The 27,343-nt window shown below is 36.4% G+C and overlaps 3 protein-coding genes across 4 annotated transcripts; 1 reads left to right on the forward strand and 2 right to left on the reverse strand.

The window, feature by feature from the left end:
* Positions 1-4,873: 4,873 nt before the first annotated feature.
* Positions 4,874-12,839, forward strand: AUL1 (auxin-like 1 protein). Of its 2 annotated transcripts, none has more exons than XM_059604070.2 (8): positions 4,874-5,469; positions 6,362-10,415; positions 10,508-10,586; positions 10,717-10,814; positions 10,899-10,964; positions 11,057-11,146; positions 11,743-11,919; positions 12,459-12,839. In XM_059604070.2, the coding sequence occupies exons 1-8, from the start codon at positions 5,105-5,107 to the stop codon at positions 12,492-12,494; spliced, it is 4,965 nt and encodes a 1,654-aa protein (XP_059460053.2). In that variant the 5' UTR covers positions 4,874-5,104; the 3' UTR covers positions 12,495-12,839. The 2 variants fall into 2 exon arrangements, with proteins under 2 accessions (XP_059460053.2, XP_059460054.2); XM_059604071.2 differs by having other exon boundaries at positions 6,365-10,415; positions 12,459-12,838.
* Positions 12,840-13,552: 713 nt separating this feature from the next.
* OTC (ornithine carbamoyltransferase) lies at positions 13,553-17,464 on the reverse strand. The gene is made up of 5 exons (XM_059604393.2): positions 17,134-17,464; positions 15,563-15,888; positions 15,250-15,381; positions 14,850-15,125; positions 13,553-13,921 (listed from the first exon to the last, which is right to left on the reverse strand). Exons 1-5 carry the CDS (start codon positions 17,360-17,362, stop codon positions 13,739-13,741), a joined length of 1,146 nt encoding a protein of 381 aa, XP_059460376.2. The 5' UTR covers positions 17,363-17,464; the 3' UTR covers positions 13,553-13,738.
* A 2,298-nt stretch (positions 17,465-19,762) lies between these two features.
* LOC132190022 (bifunctional dihydroflavonol 4-reductase/flavanone 4-reductase) lies at positions 19,763-22,182 on the reverse strand. The gene is made up of 6 exons (XM_059604899.2): positions 22,006-22,182; positions 21,725-21,894; positions 21,076-21,270; positions 20,832-20,991; positions 20,141-20,333; positions 19,763-20,027 (listed from the first exon to the last, which is right to left on the reverse strand). Exons 1-6 carry the CDS (start codon positions 22,121-22,123, stop codon positions 19,841-19,843), a joined length of 1,023 nt encoding a protein of 340 aa, XP_059460882.1. The 5' UTR covers positions 22,124-22,182; the 3' UTR covers positions 19,763-19,840.
* Between the last annotated feature and the right edge of the window lie 5,161 nt (positions 22,183-27,343).

The following is a 27,343-nucleotide window of genomic DNA, read 5'->3' on the forward strand; positions in this document are numbered from 1 at the left end:
AAAACGCAAAATCCATGTAACGAGATGAACCCAGACATTTTGATCTATTTTTTGGTAGATTTTTTTTTTTCTTTTTGTGGATTTTGGTAGAAATATTTACTTTCCTGTGAAAACATCCCCATACAATAATGACGAAATATTCATATTTGTAATTATATTCAATTATTTTGCTAGCAATGTTAATAAATACTACACTCCTATCCTACAATACTTTACTGGGATCACATGATCATTAATCAAATCTTGTTTTATAAATTTAAAAATTCAAAAGCTACTTGTGAAATAGAGTATAGTAATTACTATATATTTTTTTTATTTGTTTTATCGGCTTTTTCTCATAGAAAGGCTTTATTATAATTTTTCCTTATTTCTTTTATTTGTTATGAATAATTATTTTTAAAATATAATAAAAATAATAAATACTGAATTAATAAAAATTTGATAAACAATAATGATAAAAAAAAAAACTCGAAGAAATAAGTTAAAAGTTTTGGAAGATTGAGACGGTGTGTTAAGCTAGGATTTCAAAGCCCAAATGCATGGAACAAATCAACAGGGTTTTTTTGGGCCCAACCTCTCCAAAAATCAGTATTCAATCACCAGTATCATCAGAGCACGTCTACTGCAATGATATTCTCTAGTAAATGTTTTCCTTTGTAATCACAATAATTATATAATTAACTAATAATATGTTTTAGTATACATATATAACAAAGAAGAGAAGAGTGACAAGAGTTGGCACGGAGGATTGTTAGGTGTGTTGTTAGGGTAATGTCTTAGTCATATGTTGGCGGGAAATGTCTTGGTCATATGTTTAGAAAAAGTTTTAACCGAAGTTTCAAAAAAATAGCACCAATGTCTAAGGTTTTCAATAATACGAGAGAGGTAGAGAGGGAATTTTTTCAAATAAAGGCTTGTTAGAATATATGAAAAATATATTATATTTTTCATATATTCCATAATTATGTTGATATCAAATATTCTCTATTTATGGGCTAATTGTAATCAAATATTGGGATTGTAATCAAATTATGGGAATTTGATTATTATACTTGTATTTAGACATTACCCCATAAATATGGATTTTTGTATTGTAGAAGGAAAAAATATATATATATAATAATAATAAATAATAAAGTTAACAAGTGCAATGTAACCCTTAAGGGTATTCTGAGTGGTGGACCTAAGTGTCTAACATCAAACCACCTATAAAGTTCTTTGTATTATTTCTCTCTCTTGCTTCCGCTCATATTTCTACATCTTCATTATTTCAACAAGGCTATTGATTATATTTTTTTACTAAGCACTCTAAATGTGTTACACTCCAAGTGTCTTCCCCTCATAGAGGCCAACTAAGGTGAAGCCAATATTACTCTTCTAGCCACGGTATCTCCCATCTCATCATTGAAAGAGACTTTTTGACAACAATTCTAGCCATCAACTCTCCTCACCTTAGCACTGAATAGGCCTCTGCCCATGTCTTCACACATCAACCTTCAACTCCTTTCCTTTTCGGAATGAACAGCTTTGAAAGTTTCAAGATATGTCAATTTTTGTGCACATTATATCGCCAAATGGGCTGCTTCGAACCTAGTGTTTGGAAGCATTCACACTCACTCTCCCATTCTTTCATCTTTAAGATTTAGAAGCGGAAAGAATCTCCCTTTATAATCATTTTTCCCTCTTTGAATAAAATAAATAAATAAATAAAAGAAAAGAAAAGCTATCGAGGATGAATTGGCCGAGTTGGTAGTCACCAAAGGAAAGCAATAGGCTAGTGGAAAGCGAAGACAAAAAGCAGAATCAGAAAATAGGCTTCTACTTTTATGCTTTGGATCTTAAATTCTTCATGTTTATAATTGATGTAGGTCTTCTAAGATTCCCTTTCCGTCACCTCAATCCATTTCTACTCTCTTACATTTCTTACGAGGATCGAGTGCTCGGGACAATTTTGCTTTTCTTAAGCGAGAAATTATCTTTATCAAAAAATTTATTTAAAAATTAATTTTTAAGCGATATGTAAAATATATTAAATAATATAATCTCGAGTGTAGATATTTATTTTATAGTATGTATTAGTGGTGAAAATGTGGGTGAATAATAATTGTCCATATTCGCTGTCCGCAATCCGCTATTCGCATATGCAAATGTGGGTAGCAAGAACTAATGTCTGCATCCCCATATATATATATATATATATATATATATATGTGTGTGTGTGTGATGAAAATTTATTGACGAAATGATTATCAAGTGTTATATTAATAATAGTGTTCAAGTATAAATAAATTTTATTTTTTATTTTTATTTTTTACTAGAAGCAATAATTAGTGAATGAAAATGCTCATTACCTCAAATGTGGATAGTATATAATATCCGCATTAACCACGCAGATGCGAATATGAATATTGTTATTATCTGCATTCGCATTTTTACCCCTAGTATGTATAAATATATTCTTAAAGCTGATGTGATGTAATTCTCTTATAATATTTGGTGAATGAAAATGAGTCCTTTTATTGAAGGGATCACATCATGACAACTTTAAATGATGGAAAGATAATATTTGTGGAGCATGTAGTATTTCTCAACCCACTCAAATATAGACACAAATATATATATATATATATATATATATATATATATATATATACTCATGATAACAATAATTTAAATTATATCTATTATATACTAAAAAAAAAAATCCAACTCATTTAATAAACGAGCTCATTCATTTATGGTCCAACTCGACTTAAAGCCCTAACAAGCATCACTGTCAACTTATCTCAGCAAGCCCATGATACGATGTCCCGACCTGACTACCTCCCCCAATCTCTCAAAAAGAAAAAGGAAGGAAGAATAAAAGTTTTGACTAGTTGGTTTTGCACACCTGCTTCAACAGACATTCCATGTTGGTGAGGCTAGCAGTAACCACCACATATTTACGAGCTTGCCCTTTCTTTAACAGAAAAAAATATGGTAGGTCCTCTATGAACAATCACTTCATAGCTAGAATAACATTATATATTTACATGTATATATAAATTATTTAGTAGGATAAGAGAAAACTTCAAGAATGAGTTCTTTTACGAGATACAGATAACATGGCCAACAAGGCTGCCAACTTTATCATGTTTGTGTAGATTTTAATAATTCTTTGCCATATTTTTAGATTTCATATCTAAAAGAAAAAGGGTCTCTTTCGTTTTCCTTTTCTTTACTTAATGGAAAAGAAAAAGAAAAGAAAAAAACTCTCAAAACAAATTAACAATTTTGTTTATAATTTTGGGTGGCTATAAAAGGAAGAGACAGCATTATTTATGCGGGTCCTATCTAAAGCTTAAAACGCCGAGTCGTCTAATACCTAAAGATTGATATTACCGTCTTTTTGGAAACTGAAATTAGATCACAAAATAATGATTACAGGGAAAAAGCCACTAATAATTCAATCACATTTGTTCTATTATGATTAAAGCCACGGCACAGTCCCCAATTTCCCAATCTATATAATTAATGAACGTTTGTTAGTAATTTTTTAGACGGTATTTTTTAATATTTAAATAAGTATTTTGATGTGAGATAAATATAAAAGTAATTTTAAATATTGATATACTTTCTTATCTATTAATCATTTATCACTGTTTTTCCACATTTTTAGTTTTAGGCAAGTAATTATAAGAGGGCCCGGGCCCCCACTTACTGGAACAAGTCTCGGGCTATCTAACACATGTTTGGTCAGATGAGCCTCACAAGGCCCTCTCATAATTATCTGCTTAAATTAAAAGTAACATGGGACAGATAATTGCATTCGATCTTAATTCCACACTCGACCTTTCATTATTACACATTATATTCCTTTGTGACTCATTTTCGCTGTATCTTTCTTTCTAGTTGTTCCTTAGATTATATGAAAATGTTTTTAAACCCATTTTATTTTATAAAAAAGACGCGTTTAAAAAATTACCCCGAAACAAATCAGATTTTTTTTTTTTTACCAATGGATCCCATGATCACGAAAAGTGTGAAACATATCAGTAGTATAGTAGCGCATGAAATATAAGAAGATGTGCCTGTATCGTGTGTGACCCCCAAAATGGCATGCAACCCTGCCAAGTGAAAAGAAAACAGTTTTAGGACCACATGGGTTGTACCCTCTTACCCATTCGGCCGGGTGGGGGTCCCTACCTAATTACCCGGTCGAGTATGTCTTATATGCAGCGTCTCTTTCCCTTCCCCATCTTAAGTTCTCAACGTCCCGGGGTTTCAAAATCTCGAACGTTTCAATCTCAAATAATTGCTTTCCGCTTTCTGCTTTCTTCACCAAACGACAAAAGAATCTCCATGTTTATACAAACGACTATAAATTAAGACTAGTGTCTCGTACTTCGTACCGTAATATTGTTGCCGTTTCATAAAAATATAAATAAAATAAAATAAATGAACTAGTACAATTTAATTATTTAATAATTAATATAGTAAATATTAGGTGAATTATCACGTAATAAAAATTATAATCACCTTTTCAAGGCTTAAAACCTAAAGAAGAATTACAAACAACAAAGTTTATGACTATTTTGTCAATTGTCAAAAATAATAGGCCAGTTGCGAGTAGGAACAAATGCCTCTCAGCGCGCCACATCACAGATGAAGCCTCGGCTGAGTCTCGCAATCTTTTAGTTAATGACGAAAATACCCTTACATGACGCGGCGTCGATGTCGCTCATTGGTTGATAGGTCGGACGCGGAAGGGACTCCACGACAACGGAGAAGCCAATTGATTTGGAAATAAGCGAGCGGTGAAGGCTCACCTCTCTCGCATTCACCAGCTCAGCCGGTCACCCGTGTTGGTCATCGGCCGATTTTTTGCTTTTCCTCCTTCCAAAGGTCCACGATAAATCGCCGATTCAGCGAGGAGTACCGTACGCGCTTGACAGTTAGACCGCATTCTACCTCACTTTCTCGGAAAATTCTCTCTTTCTCACACTTATTTTCTCGCTCTTCTTTCTTCTTCTCTGTGTCCGGCTCTGCAGAGCAAGAAGAACAAAGAGAAGAAGAAGAAGAAGAAGAGGAACAAACTGCGTAGAGCTTTAGGTAGAAGCGGATAATGGAGTACCAAGTTTCCTCTGCTACTCTCTCCAAGAAACTCTCCAACGGCCATAGCTTGAGGTCAAAATCAGTGTACGACGGCGTTTTATCTGCTCCGTCGTCGAAGTTGAGGGCTCCGAGCTTTTCGTCTCGGGTTCAAGACTACGGCGAGATATTCGGTGGCCCCGAAGCTTCGCGAGCCTCTACGATTCCTTTTCTCGACGTTCCGGCGTTGAATGGACGAAGCATTTCGGTCGACGTTCGGAGCTCCAAGCTCGATTACTCAACGGTTTTCGGTGGCTTTGGAGGATTAGATTTTGCGGTATCTTACGAGGAACTCGTCTCTGAGCCAAAGAAAAGGAAAGGTTTTTCGGAGAAAGCGCGGTAACAAACTCACTCTTTGCCTTATTATAGACGGCTTTTTTTTTTGTCTAAAGCTCTGTTTGGTTGCTGAGTAATGTCTGAAATGATAGTTTTGCAAATTTGGAACGCAGAAGTAAAAAACATATTATTCTAACATGAGTGTTTTGGTAATATTAGTTCTAAGAGTTCAAAATTTTATCGTTGATTTCTTCTCTGTTATCTCCTTAACTAAGTGAAGCATGTAAATGGGTTTTGAGTTATGGGGGAGTAGGTAATTTTTGGCAGTTAAGTAATACTTGAGTTTCAGCTAATTTTTATACAGTTCGCTGGAAGATCAGAGTAATGTGAATGAGTGAGGAAACCAAAACAAAAGAGGAAAAAAGAAAAAAAGAAAAAAAGAGGGACTTTATAAGAGTTGTTATTGTTTATCAATGGAGTTTCAGGTGTGATGGAAAATCCCACCTCCAGAAGAAACAATGAACTAAATTGGTTGGTTGATATAGCATGGATGCTGTATTGGTGTACAAGAAACTGGTAGAGTGGGAGTGCCCTGTTTTGATACTTTCTGATTATTTAGTTACATATTTTATTTGGTGGTGGATTTTTTTAATATTCATAATGCAGGAATTTTGTTTGATATGGTCCTTTTATTTCTTCCCTTGAAGAGATTGACAATGATTGGATGCATATAATAGATTGTTTTGTTAGATGTTGTCGTAAATTTTTGCACATATACGGTTCAGTAGTCTAATCTGCCTACCTCCTTTTCCCCTCTTATTCTTTGGTTTTTTCTTCTTCTTCTTCTCGTCCACAATGGCACTGAGAGGAATGAAATAGTTCTCTTAACAAATGAGTTAACATGTAGAGGTAGAGCACCGACCTTATGTTGTTGTTTTATCTATTTGGTATTAAGTAGGAGTCCAGGCGAAAGAGCAACCCCTTTGGAAGGAGCAGATCCTTCTGATTGTCAAGAAAAGAATCAGATGTGTTCAAATGAAGCAACTTATGAGTCATTTGATGGTGCGAAGGAGTTCAGCATGTCATACAATAAAATCAATCAAGGAGGTAAAAATGGAACCAATGGGACAACCCACATAGCTCAGCTTCATACTGTTCCTGGTTATACGCGTTTAATTGATGAAATCACTCCATCGCACATGACCGGCAGCAATAAACCAGTATCTTCTGCAGTAAATGATGCTTATCTTACCAAAAAGTCCAGTGAAGGGGTAACTGAAGGCGTGCGCTCCACAAAAGCTGTGAAAGATCTTTCTGCTGGTGGTGCTAGCAAAAAGAAGTCTAAAGGTGGTGTTGCACTTCAAAATAAATCTGATTACTGTGGGTCCGATTCAATTGATATGTTATTTGGTGCATATGAATATGGCCATGGACATTCTAAGAAAGTCTCGCCATCTTCAAGCCCACTGCCCAACTCATGTAATACCAAGGGTGATTCTGAGAGTTCAATGGCCTCTAAGTTTGGTGTTTCTGGAATTGATAATGAAGGTGCTGGATGTGCTTCTTCACCACCATACTTTGATGAGGAAGTAGATGCAAATTCATTTGCTGCTGCCTCTGTGGCTGCTTTGAAAAAGGCAATAGAGGAGGCTCAAGCAAGTATGAAAATTGTAAAAGAATCAATGGCCAGAAAGAAGGAAGGCCTTCAAAATTGTGGGAAGTTGAGCTCTAATCATGGCCTGAAAGATAAACAGAGAAAGGAGGGTAAAGTAACAGACAAGGTAAACAGATCCAAAGCGAAAAATAATTCGGAGATACATGAAAAAGAGGATGCTCCACTGCAAGTTTCTGCTGGTACAAGAGAGCAGAATGGGATGAGAGCAGGCCACCCAACTCCAGACTTCAGAGTCGGGGAGAAAACTTTTGGCAATAAAGCTGCTTTACGAGAAGCTTGTGAGAGGGAATTGAAATCAACTCAAGCAGATCATAGGCAGGAAGCAGCAAAAGTGTGGGATGCAGGGAACAAAGCAAACAGATCCAAAGGGAAGAAGGATTTAGAGATATGTGAAAGTGAGGATGATCCAGTGCAAGTTTCTGCTGGTACGAGAGAGCAGAGTGGGATGAGAGCAGGCCACCTAACTCCAGACTTTGAAGTCAGGGAGAAATCTTTTGGCACTCAAGCAGCTTTAGGAGAAACTTGTGAGAGGGTATTGAGATCAACTCAAGCAGATCATATGCAGGAAGCGGCAAAAGTGAGGGATGCAGTGGACAAGGCAAACAGATCCAAAGAGAAGAAGGATTTAGAGATATGTGAAAGAGAGGATGATCCTATGCAAGTTTCCGCTGGTACGAGAGAGCAGAATGGGATGACAGCAGGCCACCTAACTCCAGACTTTGGAGTCAGGGAGAAACCTTTTGGCACTAAAGCTGCTTTAGGAGAAACTTGTGAGAGTGTATTGAGATCAACTCAAGCAGATCATAAGCAGGAAGCAGGAAAAGTACGGGATGTAGTGGAACAAATCTTTGGACTTGTCAAGAGAGGTATACAAAAAGTAAGAATGTCAGAGTTTGAGCAGGCAGACAATATAAAGAAAGAAGGCTTTGAGAATACAGAAGAATTTAGGGAGAGAACAAATACAATTAAAGAGGCTCATAAGCAGGATGACATCAAGAGGAAAATAAATGCAGTTAAAGGGGCAGTTGAAAGTGAAGAACATGAAGGCGAATTAAAATCAGCTCAACAGGTTCATGATCAGGAAGAAAATGAGAAGAGATTAAGAGTTGCTCGAGAGCAGGAAGACTCTGAGAAGAAAGTTAAAGCAATCCATGAACAGGAAATATATGAAGAGAAACTAACAGATTTTCAGGAACCAATAAATTATGAGGGAAACATTGAGACCCAAGGGTTTGAGGAAAATGAAGACATGAAGGGGCAGATGGAGGCTCAGGAATGGGTAGAAAATGAGAAGAAAGTAAAAGAGACTTGTGAGGAGGAAGAACAAGAGGATGCGCACTATGGGGAAGAAACCGAAAAGAGGTTAGACAAAGTTCATGAGCATCCAAGAATTGAGATGAGATTTAATGACTTCCATGATGAGGAAGAAAATGGGAAGAGTCTTAAAGAGAATGGTGAGTTGGAGGGAAATGAGAAGCCTCAAGAGGCTGGAGAAAATGAGACGTTACTTAAAGGGTCTGCTTATCAGAGTGAAGAAAAAGATAAGAGACAAAAGGAGACTTGCGAATCGATAGAAACTGAGAGAACACAAATAGAGATTGATCAGAGTGCAGAAGATGAGAAGAAATTTGAAGTGGTCCAAGAAGCTCTTAATTACAAGAACAATCTTGAGATAGCTGATGATCAATGTAAGCAGGACGAAAGTGAGAACCCAAACAAAAATCAAGAAGCCAGTAGACATATAGAAAATGATGAAGATGTGGAATTAATTTTAGAGGTAGCTGCACATGAAAAGAATGGCAGTACAATTGAAGTAAATCAGGATTCCATTAAACAGGAGGAGAGTGGAAAAGAGTTGCAACCAGTTAAAGATGAAAAGACGGTGAAAGTGGCTGAAGAAGCTCTTTATCATGAGAACAATCTTAATGCTGCTGATGACATATGTAAGCAGGACATAAGGGAGAACCTAAGTGAAAATCAGGAAGCCTGTATACATATAGAAAATGATGAATATGTGGAATTTATTTTTGAGGTAGCTGCCCATGAAGAGAATGGGAGCATAATTGAAGTAAAGAATGGGAGTACAATTGAGCTAAATAAAGCTCCTATTGAACAGGAGGAGAATGGAATAATAGAGTTGGAAACAGTTAAAGATGAAAAGACGGTGAAAGTGGTCGAAGAAGCTCTTTATAATGAAAACAATATTGAGACCATTGATGATGGATGTAAGCAGGATGAAAGTGAGAACCTAAGTGAAAGTCAGGAATCCAGTAGACATGTAGAAAACGATAAATATGCAGAAGCAACTCTAGAGGTATCTTCCCATGAAGAGAACAGGAGTACAATGAAAGTAAATACAGCTTCCTTTGAACACAAAGAGAATGGGCACGAATCAGAAGCAGTTAAAAAGGCAAACGACATGGAAGATAAGGAAATACTTGAAACAGTTGGTTTTCCTCAAGATACCTTTAGACTCACTGAGATGAAGTGTCAAATGGCAGATACAATAGAGACTACTGCTTTTGACTTGGATGGGGTAGATTCTGTTGAAAGTGAAATGAGCTTTGGGCAAAAGCAAAATGAACAACATGCAGAAGAACACAAAGAAGTGTGCAATCTAGGAAGGAACATTGAAGAATTGGATTCTGAACTGGGTAAAATCTATGAGAACATCAAGGAAGTTGAAGTTGCTGCAGATCAGGAAGAAGACCAGAAGGACTCCATGTCCTTTCACGAGGAGAGATGGGTTGATGGTGGAAACAAGGTGAAAGCAGCTCAGCTTCCTAGCATGTTTGAAGGGGAAGGTGAAAGTGTGGAAACAGCCGAGGAGATCAAAATAACCCGGACTGCAGAAAACCATGAGCAGAATCATCAATCAAACATGACAATGGAAGAGAAGGAAAGCAATGATACTCTGCAAAAGGAAGTGGAGTTGGAAAAGCAACAGTATAAAAAAATAGATGAAGTGAAAAAGAGGGAAAGGGAAAGAGAAAGAGAGAAGATGGTTGTTGAAAGAGCCATCCGTGAAGCTCGTGAAAGAGCATTTGCTGAAGCCCGAGAAAGAGCAGAAAGGGCTGCTGCTGAGAGAGCCTCTGTTGAAGCTCGTCGAAGGGTAATGGCAGAGGCTCGAGAAAAGTTGGGGAACACTTCTGCAGAGGCTAATGAAAAGTCGCCAGCTGAGAAGTCTGCTATGGAAGCCAAACTTAAAGCTGAACGTGCCGCTGTAGAGAGAGCAACAGCGGAGGCTCGAGAGCGTGCCCTTGAAAGGGCAATTTCCGAGAAATTTTCTGGTGCTTCCAGAGATGATGGAAGGAGGCAGAGCTTTTCAACCCATGTATGTTTTCTCTGTTAAATCCTGTATCGCTTGTTATTTCTCATGAAGCTTGTCCAATGACATGGTAAATTAATAGATAGAAATTCATGCAGGATCCACAGCAAAAAGGCTCATGTCCTCCCAGCAATTCAACTTACCCCAATTCTTCAAGTTCCGGTGGTATGTCATGTGGTGAGTGCCTCCTCACCTGCTACCACCCTGAAATAGCATCTGATATATGTCTCACTTGTTACTTGATATAAAGATTTACCTGTACTTCCTGCTCCCCAACTTCTGAACAAATTATATTTGCTTGATGAAGCTCCCCACTCTACTGAGAAATTTGATGGAGCTAATGGCGAATCGGCTGAGAGGAGTAAAGCTGGGTCTGAGAGGCATCAAAGAATAGTAGAGCGTGCGGTATGCTTCATGCTTTTGTTTAGATTTAAATATACAGATCTAGCATGAAACAGGTTTGCTTCATACTTTCTATGGTTCCTTCAGGCTAAAGCTCTTGCAGAGAAGAATATGCGTGATTTTCTTGCACAGAAGGAGCAAGCAGATAGAAATGTAATGATCTGTTCTATTGAGTTAAAGAAATTCTTGCAATTACAACCATGACTTGCAGGCTTGTCTTACTGTCTGAATCTCATTTGTGGCAGAGATTGGCAGAAGCACTTGATGCTGATGTTAAAAGGTGGTCAAGTGGGAAGGAAGGGAACTTGAGGGCACTGCTTTCGACGCTACAATATGTATGTGCAAGCCTTTCTTCTTGTGCTTTATTATAAATTTGTCTCTATGCTTTTGTACTTCTATGTTGGTAACATCTTACACCAAAAAGAAAAAGAAAAAACCTTGCACCTTGCAGGATATCGTAATATTTGGTGTGGACTAATTGACTGTCTGCCTTTAATATATCGAAGTCTACCTGATATGTAAAACCCTTTCCCTGTCTAAGTACTCCTATATTTTTGTTGTGTATTCTCTTAATGCTGTGACAATTTTTTATGTTGAGCAATGCTGTAGGATGGCAAATTTAACACTCCCATACATAGTATCCCTGGTATTTGATTGGAAATGATTACCTAAGCACCAAATAAAGAAAAAAACAAAAACAAAAGGGAAATGCTTCTGTGGTTATACAAATCGTATATCATGCATTAACAGAGCTGAGTGCTATTTTGCTTAAAACAATATGTTTGATTTCTCATAGTGAACACTTGACTCTTTATGTTCTAATTTCTTTAATTGCATTGATAACGAGTAAATTAAATTCCAAGCTGCCTTCTGTTGGCAGTAACTCTAGCACTTCAATCAGTATGATTTAACTGGATGTTTGTACTGGCAGATCCTTGGGCCTGATAGTGGTTGGCAGCCAGTTCCTCTAACAGATATTATTACGACCAGTGCTGTAAAGAAAGCTTACCGCAAAGCTACTCTTTTTGTTCATCCTGACAAGTTGCAACAGCGGGGTGCAAGCATTCAGCAAAAGTACACGTGTGAAAAGGTTTTTGATCTTCTAAAGGTGCGTTTCTGATACTGTTCTTGCACTATAATTAAGTGGAAGAACTTGATTAGGGTTAGCATAAAAATTAAACTCAAGTAGAGAAGAAACTGCAAGCATAATGCGCAGTATGTGCAGCTTATCATTTGTATATTTATTCACTAATACTCTACAGTAAGTCAAAACTGAAGTGATACCCCAAACTGGATTCCATTTAATGCCTTGATTTCTTTCACCCCCCACTAAATATGGTGCAGCAATCGTTATTCTACTGTTATAGCAAATCACTTCTCATGTTACTATGAACTTAAACGACCCTGTGCTGTGAACTGTAAGAAGACTCAAATGTCCAAAGATCTGCCTTTTCTCTTCTCGTTTATAAATGTTTGGCCAGATTATAAGACCCAATGATATTCACATTACAGAAACGATATTGGCTTCTATTTATTGTTTTTTAAAATTATTAAAAATAATAATAATAAATATGTCTTCTTATTCAACCTGATCTTCATTTTCAAATCTCGCTAACCTATATTCTTTTTTGATTTTTCTATATCCAGGAGGCTTGGAACAGGTTCAATGCTGAAGAACGGTAAATAATTTTTTTTTCTTATTTGTCTCATAACCAAGCAATACAATTAAAAAACCAATTGTAGGCAGTTTTTCTCATTTGAACAAATTCTGGCCACAAAGATGTAACTCCATGAAATGGCATCAATTGAGAAGTCCTTTTGAGGAAAAACTAGTATCATTCGTTTCTTCTTCTTTTTCCCGAGGATGGAGGCCTCAGGAACGTAGTCACCCCAAATTGAAGGAGTCAGTTCAGCCCCAATCTATGGCTCCCAAAGTATCATCCTTCTGGCACCAAAAACTATCAAATTTGAAAATGTGACACTTATTCTCCTCCAATTACCACTCTCTCATAAATAATACCCTCCGTTAGCAGTTGACGTTAAAATAGACCCAAAAAAAAAAAAAAAAACCGACACGTTGTGCCATACAAGGCTCTCTCCCTTTTTTCTTATTTTTTTTTATTTACTTTAACTTCTCAAAATTCCCTTAAAAACCATTAAAAAAAAAGAACTGAAAGAAAACAGGCAATTGAAAAAAAAAAAAAAAAAAAAAAAAAAAATGTAAGGAACGCACACTACTAGACAACATTGGCTTCTCCATTCAATTCACTTGCACGGCCTTCCTACTACTACATGTAAGAAGATTTGAGGACATGTCAAAAATATAAAAAAAATAAAAAAATTTGAGGAAGGTCAGACCTTCCTTGCAGTCCGGAACATTTTTGGAAGTTCAAATATAAAATAAGGAAAAATTACAATTTACCTTCATAAAGTTGATAGCATTGTTCAATTCGAACACCAAAGTTTCAATTTTTGTAATTTACCCCTATAAAGTTTCAATTTTTTTTTTTTTTTTAATTCGACCAATATTATTTCAAAATTCTCATATTGCCCATAATTTTTAATTTTTTTATTTTTTATAAAAAAATTCAAGGGGCCGTGCCACCTCTTTGGCCATTTGTTTATCTCAAAATATGCAAATAAACTAAAACTTCCTTTAAGCCCTCTCCTAGCTTCCTCCCTTTGTATTGCTTAGAGAGAGACCAAAAAAAAAAAAAAAGTTCCTTCGAAATAAGCACCAGTTGAAGTGCAGTGCAAACTGCAAACCACAATATTATTTTTAAGTTCCAACGTTCGAACAATGCTTTGGAAGAAAGCAAAAGACCATTTTGGAAATACGTTTTAACCCCCAAAATTCAACCTGAAAACACGATTGCGAATTTATAGTTTAGCCGCTTCAACAAATGGGGCTAATTTGCAAATTGCAATTATAAGCCAAGCAGATGAAGCATTATAGCATTCTGTGCATGCATCCGATTCTCAGCTTGTGGGAAAACAATGGAATTTGGAGCTTCAACAACTCCATCAGTCACCTCCACTCCTCTTTCTGCTGGTAAACAATGCATGAAGAAAGCCTTTGGGCCTGCCAACTTCATAAGATTTTCGTCCACCTGCAATAAAAGAGCACGCAAAGACATCTAATTATTGTTTGATGTGAGGATTTACAGCACAACAATTTAATGGAACACAACTGGAACTATACTGTCATCCTTTAATTGAAATACAATACATTGTGTTTAACATTCAAACAAAGAAAGATAAAAGAGGTATGATGGTGAAAATCATCCATTGTCATAAGTTGCATATAAAGTTCTTCAGCTGAAATACACCTACATTGACAGAAAATTTGTTCACAGCAGTAAAGTTCAATGCTATGGAAATTGAAAAACCTTCGTTTCTTTCCTGTTTTTGTGGTCAGAAAAGCATAGGTGATTTCAGCTTCAAATTTAGGGCTGAAAAGCATATATATAAAGGGGAGAGAACTAAATTTATCACTGCCTGGCTTCCTTGCATTTTTCATGAAGAAAATATATGGAAGTAATGAAAAATTTTCAACATGGTAGAACCGCTAATCCTACTGCTTGGCCAGTCCCCCAGCCAATAAGCTGATATTTTGTATTGATCAGATTTCTGACAAACTTCACAGCACATATAGAATATAAACTATCACTACTGAAGTGACTAATAAGAAACAATGATAGAAAAAACCAAGTGTCTCTGCCCCTTAATAAATTTGACTCAAGCCAATGAGCCGTGGTGCACTTCAGGTCTTGTTAGAAGACGAAAGTCGATCTAATATCAACTTGTATTATTAATTATAGCAAACTACAAGAAAACATGTCTGTTATCTATTCATTTACCTTAAGCTACTTCAATCAGTATCCTGTCTTCTAAATTTAAAAACATATTATTTTTTTCTTTATGAAGAACTACCCTAATTCGATTCAAATTGCATATATCTGAAAATATTTTTCAACATGTCACAGATTTCATATGTCACAGAGTTCAATATCAAATAGCTTATATTACAGCATGTACCTGAAAGCCTTGAAACACTTGACGTCGATGGGCAGCTTCCTCTTTTTGCCCCATGCTGGCCCACACATCTGAGTAGACAACATCGGCTCCTCTAACAGCTTCCTTTGGATCATTAGTTATTTCGATCTTACTGATTCCAGCCTTTCGTGCATTCTCAACTGTTTTCTCATCTGGTTCAAAACCTTTAGGACATGCACAAACAAAATGGAAGGGGATAACTGCCGCCATTAATAACCAAGAGTGCACAATGTTATTTCCATCTCCTACATAGACGACCTGAATGTTTCATTGTTCTCAAATCAGGTTAGACTAGAAATACACACCCAGAAATTATATTCAGAATGCCGCAAGACAAGTAATAGCATATTTAAGGATTAAAGTGGCAGCATCATGGGCTCACCTTGGTTCCTTCCAACTGGCCGATATGTTCAATAATAGTGAGGGCATCTGCCATTATCTGGCAAGGATGGTTGTAGTCCGTCAGGCCGTTAACGACAGGGACAGTTGCATGTTTAGCTAGGTCAAGAATGTCCTGCCAACAGAACAAGTAATTGCATTTGCAAATAAATATGCAAGACCAATTGTTAAAAAAAAAAAAAAAAAAGGAACCAAAACATTAAAACAAACAAGTTGAAACTGATACACCCAACAAATTATTAGATGGAATTACCAACATTTAAGGAAAAAACAAAAACAAAAACTCACCAGCATACCTGATGAGCAAAGACACGTGCCATGATAATGTCATTATAGCCAGACAAAACACGAGCGACATCACGAGTTTCCTCCCGCTTACCCATCTGAATATCATCAGGCCCCAAATATATTGCATGGCCTCCAAGCAAGAAAAACCCAGTCTCAAAAGAAACCCGTGTTCTCATGGATGGCTTTGCAAAGATCATTGCCATTGTCTTCCCCTTGAATGGGAGAAATGTCCTCTCTCCTGATTTGAGCAAGGCCTTGACTTCTAAAGCCCGGCCTAAGATCTTCAAAATAGTGGCTTTGTCAAAATCACTAATGTGCAGAAAATCCTTCAGATCTGCTTTTGCAATAACATGAGGAACCCAAAAGAAAGGGTCAGAAGAAAATTAAGATATAGTATTGTTGATCAGTTACTTGATTTGCAAGAAAATGAGTTTTCAGTAGAGGATAGTAGACAATGAGGGGATAGCCGGGATAGGAAACGTTAGCACGTGCCTTTCACGTAAGTATGTGTTACCAAATTGCCCTAAAAAGAACTGACACAAAAGCAACAAAGGGTGGTCGTGCGGCCACTCTTGCCACAACAAAGGGGGTGGCCCTAAACAAGGGGTGGCTATGCAGCTACCCCTTCGAACAAATGGGGGTAGCCGTCGAACCACCCCTATGAACAGGTGAGGGGTGGCCACACACCCAACCCCTAATGTAAAGGTGGGGGTGGCTGCACGGCCTCCCCACTAAATAGATGGGGTGGTTGCGCGACCACTCCATCTAAATAGGTGAGGATGGTCAAGCGATCACCCCCTCTATACAGGTGAGGGGTGGCCAAGCAGCCACCCGTCTTTTTTCTTTTTCTTTTTTTCTCAAGTGAGGGCAATTTAGTAACTAGGACGAGCCTGCAAGGCATATGTTAACATTTTCCATCCCAAATAGCGGTCAATTTTGACCCAGGAGCAACTTGAATCATTTAAAGGACTAAGTTGCAGCGAGTTGTAGTTTAGAGGACAAACTTGAGAATAGTACGGTAGTTTGGGAGCAAACTGTAATTTACCAAAAAAAGAAAGCCTCAAGTCTCAACTCACATAACAAAAGCCAAAAGAATTTCTATCTCATTAATCACTATAAGACATTCTGATCACAAAACTGTTCCACGACTCGCACCATTTGTGGTCAATTCAAAATCAGAAAAACCCTAATCAGAGATACACGTAGACCTACATTGTCAAAAACACCAAGATTTTTCTCTCTCTATGCTTAAACCATAATTCGAGTTTTATCTATTGCAAATATTAAAAACACAGAATCTTTACAACTTCCAAATTATACAATTAATAACAAATCCCCAAATCCTATTCTCAATTGAATTGGAACCAAACAGAGAGATTTCAACATATGATCACAAAAAACGACCCAAATCGAATCGTTTGGGATTCCGAAGTTAAATAAATAATTTTATCTAGTAATAGTATAAAAATTGGCATATTAACCAATCACGCGCCTATTGCCACATTTCGCATTCAACGCCATAAAAAAAAAAAAAAAGAAAAAAAAAAAAAAAAAAAGAAATTTGAAGATAAGCACTGACCTTGGCCATTGACGGACGGCGAAGGTGGCGAAGTAGCGGAGGAGGCCTGACACGAGAACCGTCTCCGGAGAGCCGGAAAGCTCCCCGGAGAAGACACGGAAATTCCTGAAAATTTTCGGGGGAACCGCGTTGATTGCCGGAGATGGAGACCGGAGGAAATCGAACGTGAGGATGAGAGAGAGGCCTTGTCTGACGCTATCGGAGAAGAGTAACCGGAGATTGCCGCCATTGTTGCTGTGTGAGATACGCTACAACTGAAGAGAGATTTTTAGAGAGTTGTTGTTTTTAGGGCATGAATTTAGATGATCAACATAGTTATTTCCGTCAAATGGCTTACAGAGGATGATGTGTAGACTATTATTTTTAAATCAATTATTTAGGATTTTATTGTAAAAAAAATGTGATAAGTTGCTCTCAACTCCTGATATTTATCTCTTTAGCCTATATTTTAAACACTAAATGCCTTATTGAAATTGTGTTTGAGAAATAGAGCTTTTAAGTCAAAAAGTACTTTTGAGTAAAAGCTTTTAAATGAAATTTTTGCCAAAAGAGCATTTTTGACAATTTTCAGGCTTTTTGAACCCTTAAAAGCGCTTTTAATTTTTTTTACCAAACAAATATTTTTTTCTTCAAACGAACTTTTTAAATGTTAAAAGCACTTTTAAGCCCCTCAAATGTAATCTCAAACAAGCCCTAAGTAAAATTTTAATTATTTAATTTTAAAAAATAATTATTTTTGGTAAATTTTTTGAAAATATATGAGTTTTTTAAAAATATGAAACTTGAAAAGTGTTACGTATGAAAAAAAAGGTTGTCTATAGAGTTCAATAAAGATAATTCGCTTAGAGCTTGTTTAGGATTGCGTTTGAGAAATAAAGCTTTTAAATAAAAAAGAGCTTTTTGGCAAAAGCTTCATTTTTAAGCTTTTGCCAAAAGTGTTTTTTGACAATTTTTAAGCTTCTTAGACCCTTAAAAGCACTTTTAATTTTTTTACCAAACGAGTACATTTTTCTTCAAACGAGCTTTTTGAGTGTTAAAAGCATTTTTAGGCCACTCAAACGCAATCTCAAATAGGCTCTTAGTAAACATTTAGAAGTTTTCAAAAAGCTAGAGACAGACCTCCATAGGTGCCACTCCTTCAAAAGGATCTAGACATATTGGGGTGATAGGAGTGGAGACCCACCTTCCACGCCTCCGCAAGAGGCGTAGAGGGGGTTGGTCTCCACCCTTAAACTAAGTTTTCATACACTTGTTTGCCTGATTGCATTCAACTTTCAATGTTTTTGCAAGAGGCATAAAGGAAGTAGGTCTCTAAGCTTGAATCAGGATCTCTTGCAATTGTCTGTCCATGTTGTAGTACAATTGTGCAAGCAATTGCGAGATACTTCTGAGAGGTTTTATGTGCTTAAACAATTTTTTAGTTATCTAAGCACATGCTTGAAAAAGTGAATCTCATTGAGAGTCTTTCACAATTGTAATAACGTTGACTCCAACCTCTAAAGAAGGAGAGGTGGAGGCTAGCCTCCTAATTTTTTAAATTATTAATTATTTATGAGTAATAAGGCTTGTTTATTTATACACTTAAAGAAAAGCATGTGTTTCTAAAACCTTTCTATTCCTAAAGAGATTTGAAAAGTTTTTTGAAAAATAGTTGGTTGTTTGTTTTAAAAAAAAATGTGTTGTCATGTGGGCCACATTTGAAACTTCGTTTGGATAACTGTTGTTCTTCAATAGGTGGTTTTCTTGAAAACTGAGAAAAAATAATAATATTATAGAATATCTTTTCAATTCAATGAAAAGTATGATACATGTTTAAAAAATTATTTTGAAACCTAGTCATTGATATAATAAGTTTAATAGAGGACTTTAACGCTGCATAACAGAGGTTACCATTCGAGACAAAAATTGAAGCGTAAAGGTGAGGATTATACACATGACAGTTATCATGTCAGTCAATGTAAACTGTCGTCAATCAAAGTTAAACTTATTTTCATAAAATATAAATTATCATATAACTTTGTAAATTTAAAAAATACGAGAGAGGAAGTGAGGCTTCAAGGTGTCCAAACATGTTTTCAGGATACTTCGGCAGCAGGATCTGCCTCCGAAGACCCGCATCACCTGCTCCAGGATCTCCTCTCCTATTTTCGGATTAAATTTTCTTATTTGAATAAAAAATTCCAAGAAATCCTTGTCCTTGAGAGGTTATTCTCTTTCTCCTAGGTCCTATATTTTGACCCTACGATGGTGAATTCGAAAACAAGGTGGGCCTAATGGGCCGGCATCAACAAAGTAACACAATAAGCCTCTCAGATGGGTGTATTATATGATAGGGTCCATGAGTTGGCCAAATGGGTTATTGGGCTATCCACTTTGATGTGTTATGGGCTCTACTAAAACGACTCCTTCACAGGCAAGGGTTGCATCAAGTTTCTGTGCTCTTTATGGATGTTGGGAATAATTTTTAATTCGAGAAGAAATTAATGATCAAATCATCATGAAAAGACACCTCAATAATTCTCTCATAGATATATTTTTAATAATTTCCAACGGATTAATCCACGTAACAACTTTTTTTTTTTTAATAAAATGAGACAACCACATTAATTAGTAGATACAATAGCTCATCTCATAGGCTGAAAGATGACACTCTTTATTTTTTACTTAACCAAAATAAAACCTTGTCACGCAACACGCCGACACATTTTCAACCATGGTTCTTGCCGTTGACACCGTTTTCACCGGCTGCCGGAGGAAGCAATCCCTTGGCTCGGCATGCTTCAACGGCTCCAACAAACATGTCCTCCAAGCTGTATTTGAACTGAAACCCCAACTCCTTAACCTTTTTGGATGAGAAAGAGACAATCTCCAACTTCTCGTCGATACCTTTCAACCTGCATGTGCATCCATCAATACTTGATTATCCATCTCAAATGGCCGACATCATAGTATTATGATACATACATACATATAAAGAAGAGAAATACAGCTGCAAAAAAGGGCTTACTTTGTTGGAATATTATACTCTGGGTACTTTTCCCTGAGCAACTTTGCAATATCGTGAATTGTTGCATCGTCGGCGGAGCATATATACCTCCCCTCCGATTTGGGATGCTCAAACAAAAATATGTGAGCATTGCAGAGGTCATCCAAGTGCACGAATTGCCCTTGCTTAATTATCGAGTAATGAGCTTCATTTCCTGTAGTTGATCACCAAGTTAATGCAAAACTAATTAAGGGAAAAATAAGGAGAGATATTCAAACCAGTCCGGAGGAAATATCCTCCAACCCGTTTAAAATAATGTCAAGTGCATATCTATAAACATTTAAAACACACATTATATTCTTAAGGTCATTAATTACAGTTTACTAACTTATACTAACATTTTAAATGTTTATTGACACTTGACACTATTTTAAATAAGTTTAAAATTATTTTTTTTAGACTAATTTACAGAAATTTTCTGTTCATTCACATGACACTCTCCTACCCGCCAACCACGGGGTTGAGAGCAAGATCTAGTAGTTGCGACATTAGGTCAAACATTGATGACTTATCGGAGGTGATTACACTCACCCCGAGGAGAAATGTTGTTGGATTGACGTGATAGTGCCATGGGGGCAATGATAGGCATTTTTTGTATTGAAATTTGATGATTAATGCAATGATATATAACAAGGGAAATGGCAACAATTACCGTTGATAAGGGAAAGTGCTGTAATGAGACTAGGTGGCATTGATGGCATGAGGAATGGACCAACCACAAGAGGTGGAATAACGGTGATAAAATCCAAACCGTTCTCTTTGGCAAACTTCCACGCCGCTTGCTCAGCCAGAGTCTTGGAGACGAAATACATCTGGACACCCAGAAGAATTGATCATCAGATATTCTTCATCAAGAAAAAAAATAATAATAAAAGATGAAATAAATGCTGACGGACCCATCCCGTCATCTTTTTGGTCCGGCAAAATTCAACGTCACTCCAGCAGCTTTCATCGTAGACTGGCTTTTGGTGCTCTTCAACGTTGACGGTTCCTGCAGATGATGTGAACACAAGTCTTCGAACAGTTTTTGCTTTGACACATGCTTTCATGATGCCTAACAATCCGTTTATCGTTGGCTTTATCACTTCATTCTGCAAATTAACCAAATATTTTTTTGTTAACTAAATTATAATTAATTAACTAATTAATTGGATGGATGAACAGAAGTTGGGCAAAAAGTTGGACACTCCGACAAGATTTACTTCACTTCTGGAGTTTTGTTACTTTGGTATGTGTTTAAAATTGTCCAAACTCGATAAAGTAGTCAATTGCCCAAAACGTATATATAATTATTAATTATCATATAATATTTTATTGGAGTTTTTAACGCGTGGGGAGTGATGAACTTATTATTGAAGACCAATAATTGCCGAAAAAGTTACTAAACTGGTATTTTTAAGAAAAATAAATTAAAAAAAAGGGCATCACTTTGACCGTTATGTAAGACAGTAAGAGCCACAAAATATTCATCCGACAAGTTTATGGGAGAGACGAGAGAGTTCCCTTTTTTAAGATGCAAAGATCGATAACATCATATATTATTACCTCAGGGTCCTTGGATTCGAAATCCATGGGTGTGGCGACATGGAAAACGCCGCTGCAGCCATTGATTGCTTCGTCGAAGCTTCCTTCCTCGGCGAGGTCAGCCTTCCACAGCGTCAAGTGGGTCTTCGCCTTTGGCAGCTCTAGCAAATGATTTACCTTCTTCTTATTCTCTGCCACCCACCACACAAAAAAATAATAATAAAAATAATAAAAATTTAGAAAAAATAGAAAAAAAGTTGTCCATAAAACGAAATTCTGAGTTAAAAAGAAAAGAATCGGACCTGGGTCTCGGACGGTGGCTCGGACGGTGTAACCGCGCTCCAGGAGCCTCATGATCAGCCATGATCCGATAAAACCGGAGGCGCCGGTGACGCAAACGGATTCACTCTCGGAGCCCATGCTTACGTTAAATTTGAACGTTGAAAGTGGGAAATAAAATATGATGTGTGAATGATGGCAAGTTCCGGTATATATAGACTTTATAATACTCAACTATGGTCCTACGAATATCAAATATTAAAATAATGTTCACACCTTAAAATTCTCGTCTCTTTGCCGTTGATGGTAGGTAGGCTGAAACTGGCGCACGTGATCACCTGCGGATATCGCACGTGGTAGAAGATTGGTAGCTAGCTGTGTGTTTTGGGGGTTGGGAAGAAGAGAAGATAGAAAAGACAATGGGGGTAACTTCACTTGAATCATTACCAAGTGATTTTGAGAAAAAACTTCTTAATTTAGACCTTAATTTTTTTATAAAATTTTAAATTTACCCTTAATTTCAAATTTTAAGAATAAAATATTTTTTTAAAAAAAGAAATTAAGAATATTTTGGTCTTTTAAGAGAGTAAATCAGGAAAGTTGTTAAATCTGACGGAGGATTTCAAATTGACTGCAATTAAAAATTTAAAGGTTCAAATTGATAGATTTTAAAGTTTAGAGACTTCTTAAATCACATAATAATTTAAGAATTTAAAGTAAAATTACCCAAGACAATTAAAAGGAGAAGAGGAAAGGAGGAAAATATATTTTTTCCTTTCCCCGAGTTGAATAGAAAAGGAAAAAAAAATAAAGAAAAGAAAAAGAAAAAGAAAGTCAATTGTCGCATCCGGGGCTCCACATTGGGTGTCTAATATAATTGTACGGGGAATTACATTTTCGTCCTTAAGTCACCACCTAAGTTATGATATGTATCTGTTCAATATATTCCCTGTTCCTTCCCCCTTACGTTTGTCTGCATATGCTGATTACTAGCTGTCCAGCTTGATCCACTTTCATACGTTCCTTTTCTTATCTTTTTACTTACAGAAAAAAATAATAATAAATAAATAAATAGCAGTGACTCACAATGGTTGACTATCGATAATGTATACGTGTTAAATTAAAATAAAATTAAAAATAAAAAATTGTGCGATACACATATTTTAAGTGTTAATTTTTTACGTAGTAGTGAAAATTATTAATTGATTTTAGATTTAATGATAATTTTTATTAACACGCGTCAAGAGTATTTACATTGGCTTAGTAATTTCTTACTTTTTATAAAAAAAATAGCTAAGCAAAACACCATATTTTGTTATAGTGTTCCACGCTGATGTGTCGCATTTTTATTGGAGGGCACAAAGGCCTTAGTTTGTGTCAAGACCCTATAAAAGTTATTCTCATTTGATTAATATATTATTTCTCTCTTCACATCTCTCTTTTCCCAAAAGAAAATGTTATGTGCTTTTTTTGTGTTCTATTATGTGAATATTATTTTATAAAAACTATGTGAGAGAAATAAGGGTCAGTTTCCTTTTTACTTTTATAAAAAAATAATATTAACTTAAGACAAGAAGAATACTAGAATAACATTAGAAGTGCACCTCGTATTTTCTTTTTTGAAAAGTTGCAAAATTGGATATTTAAGAAAAGTATTATCCTTATAAAAAAAATAATAATATTTAAATTATATAAATAAAATAATAAATAATTAAATATATAGTATTTTTATAACCTATTATCTAAATTAGATAAAGTAAATTTTAATGGGTTATATTAGGTAAACCGGCCAGTGTAAATTTATGGTAGATTTAAAAAAGGGTTACTTGAACGCGTCGTTGGCCTTACTCTCTTTTTTTTTTTTTTTTTTTTGAAACATATCATACTCATTCATTGATAAAAGTTGCGAGCTTAAAGCTTTTACAAACAGAGCAAAAAGCTCTGAAGTAAATCATAGCCGAAGCTAAAGATACAGTCATCAACAACAAACCAAATCAACCAAAACACAGTATCCGCTAACCTATGACTAAATATCAGGTTGAAAACTTAGATCTGCATCAAACAGACACCATCTAATGCATAGGTAGCGCTTATTCCTCGGCCCTGAGATCAAAACCTCCAAGCCGATACTTATTCCTCGGCCTTAAAAGCAAAACCCACAAGCCGATACTCATCCTCCTCGACTCGAAAGCCAGGATAAATTTCACATCCACAACCCAAAGGTTTGGACCAGTAAGATCGGATAGCAACCAGGCGCAACAAAGCAGGAGGAGAAAGCCTTATTACAAGCATAAATAAAACCATATAGGAAAATAAAGGGAACAATAAAACTAATGCAGGAAAAGAAATTACAGCAAATAAAACCAAATACAAGGGAACTCAAAGGAAATACAAAACAGGAAAATAAATGCGAAAAACACTCAAAGCGGGTCACGGCAGCCGGAGGAGGCCGATCGCGAGATGGCCGAAAACCGCCGCGGAAGGTGGCACAAAAAGCTTGGCACGGGGGGGCGGGTGAAAAGACCCGACAGCGAGCGGTGAGCAGCGAAGCGAGCGTGGAGGAGATCGGCGACACACACAAACAAACAGGGAGGGGGAGAGTTTAAGTGAAAACCCTCAAAAGCAGTACCCACCAAGAGAGAACACAAGCACAACAGAACAAAAAACACCAAAGACAGAAATAAACCTAAAACAAAAATCGGGAAGCAAGGAAGGGAGGAGGGATGCAGGCAACGGGCATCCCTCCTCCCCTAAGGCGACAGCGCTCTGGAGTGGGGCTTAGGGTTTCACAAGGCTTAGGGTTTCTCTGAAGTGGCCTTACTTTTAAGTACCGTACATCTCACTTCATTACTTTCCGATGTAGCCAACAGTTGCTCTTATATATTTAATAAGTTCTCTGGAAGGTATATTTTATGTGGCTTGCTTTTTTTAAGTTATTTTAGTAATTTTATGTGACGTCAATAGGAAGGAAATTGGGAGGGTGGCTTGGTGGGATTAATAATATTTAATGTTGTCTTTGGCCGGAGTGATCAGTTCAAATCTGATTTTTCCATAACAACGTCAAAGGCCACAAGACAAAATTAGAAATATATATATATATATATATATAATTTGGTTCAACGAGTTCTAATTTTGTCTTGTGGCCTTTGACGTTGTTATGGAATAATCAGATTTGAACTGATCACTCCGGCAAAAGACAACATTAATATTATTGATCCTATATATATATATACATATATATATTTGGTGTTAGAAGCTTATGCTCGTATAAGATTGACAAATTTTGACATGATTTTCGAGCTCGACAAAATTTAGCCCTTGCTACACAAGATTCATTTGGTTACCTTATTGGTATTCACTTCACCTATCAGATTACCTTATTTCTAACCATTGCATCTACCACATTTTTAATATAAAATGGGTAATTTTTATTGTAAAGAGATTGCTTCTAACATGACCAACAGGTAGACATGAGGGTAATTTATAGTGAGAGACAAATGGGTGTTAATTTGTGTTTATGTGTCAAGTCATGGGTATAAATGTATATGGGTCAACTCGAACACAACTCATCTAATTAAACGAGTTTGATCACTTGACACTAACATAACCCATTTAAATAAGTAGGTAACACGATACAACCCGCATATATGATGTGTAGCCAAAACTGAGCCTGAGATCGAGAGGCTACGACCGGAGACAACTATTGGGCAGGGTTGGAGGTGATGGTCGGACGAAGCCCAAAAAACATGGTTGGCTACATGGAAAAATATTGAGTCAAATATGGGCTGACAATGAGCCAAATTGCGCTAACTATCAGCTAAAGACAAGACCACTTGATCCAAAAGACTAGCCCTACTTGGACCAAGATACATGGTCACTTGGGCCAAAAGCTAAGGCCATGTGTGCCAATTAAGTAACAAGTCTCGAAAATGTTTGAGTCAACGGAAGAGTGGCTTTGATACTGTGTAGAAATTTGTGATGAAATGTAAATTGTGAGAAAATGAGCTGAAGCAAGAGAAAAATGACAGTAGAATTCTGGAGTGATTCGACATTAGACACTTATGTCAACCGGTAAAAATTGTTTTAACAGTTACATTTTACTCTTATTTAACTTGATATATTTACAATATAAATTACCCATTTTTATAAGAAAAATGTAGTAGGTAGAGTGGATACAAATAAGGTTATTTGGTAGGTGGAATGAATACAAATAGGGAAGGTAATAAATGGAGTGAATACAAATAAGTTAATATGGCAGGTGGAGCAGAACAGGCCATTTAATAAATGATCTTCGACTGCAGTTACGGGAGTTTTCACAATGGAGATTGTCTTATATTAATAGGGAGTCCAATCTTCCAGCCCATGAGCTAGCGAAAATGGGAACAAAATAGTTGATGAATAAGGTGTGGTTTTCAGGCCCACCTTTTTGTATTCAGAATCTAATTGCTCAAGAGCAATTAGGCTTGGCTGTCTGATGATCAATAAAAATCCCACGATTTTATTTTCAAAAAAAAAAAAAAAAAAATGGCAGGTGGAGCAAATACAAATAAAGTAACCAAATTCTAAGATTTAATTACAATCACACATAATTGTAAATATTTTAATAAGGAAAAATATCAACCTGATATAGAGAATCTCATACTCTAACATCAAACAGTCAAACTCATTGAGTTTGGAAATAAAAGGAATGGACCAATCACCAAAGGGCACTTAAGCCGAAAGAATATGCGTAGTTGTGCCAAAAGACAAGGCCACACCGGCACCGGCCAAATTATCTATCTTTATAAAGAAAATATGGTAGGTGGAGACGTGGAGTAGATACACAAAGTAAGGTGGTGGGTGGAGATAGTCAATACAGTGAGTGGATTTGATATGGCAAGAGCGAAGATAAGGGACCAACACAAAAAGTACCATATACTAATAAATTTTGCTTTCCTTTCAAAGATGAGTCTTTACTGAATCGAGTTTAAATAGGCAAAACTATAAATAATGGGATATCCTTTTTTGTTTTTTGTTTTTTTTTTTTATATGCTCCTCTTGTCCATTATATAGATAACAATTGGTCAACGACTCTCTCGAGGGACGGCTAACTCGTCGGGCACAACCCAACCTAAGTGCAAATGGACCTTCTTAGGCCCAAGGCTAACAAGCTTTGTTGGGCTTGAGTGGACCTCAGGGAGCTTGAGAGGGCCTCTAGTAAATAATATCACTAGTAATGATGATGAAGATGCTTAACAAATAACCGAATAAAAATAAAAAGGTTCACCCTAACTATACATTAGGTACCCGTTTGAGGATAATTAAGCTAAGTAGGACTAGACAATTAATCTAAGATTTAATGTAGGAGAGATGCATCAAACA

Source organism: Corylus avellana, chromosome 9 (genome assembly GCF_965113065.1).
Source record: "Corylus avellana chromosome 9, dhCorAvel1.hap1.2, whole genome shotgun sequence".
NCBI classification, from domain to species: Eukaryota; Viridiplantae; Streptophyta; class Magnoliopsida; order Fagales; family Betulaceae; genus Corylus; species Corylus avellana.

Coding starts and splice junctions, on each gene's coding strand:
- AUL1 (XM_059604070.2), top strand. CDS start 5,105: ATGGAGTACCAAGTTTCCTCTGCTACTCTCTCCAAGAAACTCTCCAAC. Junction 10,416..10,507: donor GGCAGAGCTTTTCAACCCAT/GTATGTTTTCTC, acceptor AAATTCATGCAG/GATCCACAGCAAAAAGGCTC. Junction 10,815..10,898: donor AAAGAATAGTAGAGCGTGCG/GTATGCTTCATG, acceptor TGGTTCCTTCAG/GCTAAAGCTCTTGCAGAGAA.
- OTC (XM_059604393.2), bottom strand. CDS start 17,362: ATGGCGGCAATCTCCGGTTACTCTTCTCCGATAGCGTCAGACAAGGCC. Junction 15,126..15,249: donor GCCAGTTGGAAGGAACCAAG/GTGAGCCCATGA, acceptor TGAAACATTCAG/GTCGTCTATGTAGGAGATGG. Junction 13,922..14,849: donor AAGTGTTTCAAGGCTTTCAG/GTACATGCTGTA, acceptor CTTTTATTGCAG/GTGGACGAAAATCTTATGAA.
- LOC132190022 (XM_059604899.2), bottom strand. CDS start 22,123: ATGGGCTCCGAGAGTGAATCCGTTTGCGTCACCGGCGCCTCCGGTTTT. Junction 20,992..21,075: donor CCAAAAAGATGACGGGATGG/GTCCGTCAGCAT, acceptor CTGGGTGTCCAG/ATGTATTTCGTCTCCAAGAC. Junction 20,028..20,140: donor GAGTATAATATTCCAACAAA/GTAAGCCCTTTT, acceptor ATGCACATGCAG/GTTGAAAGGTATCGACGAGA.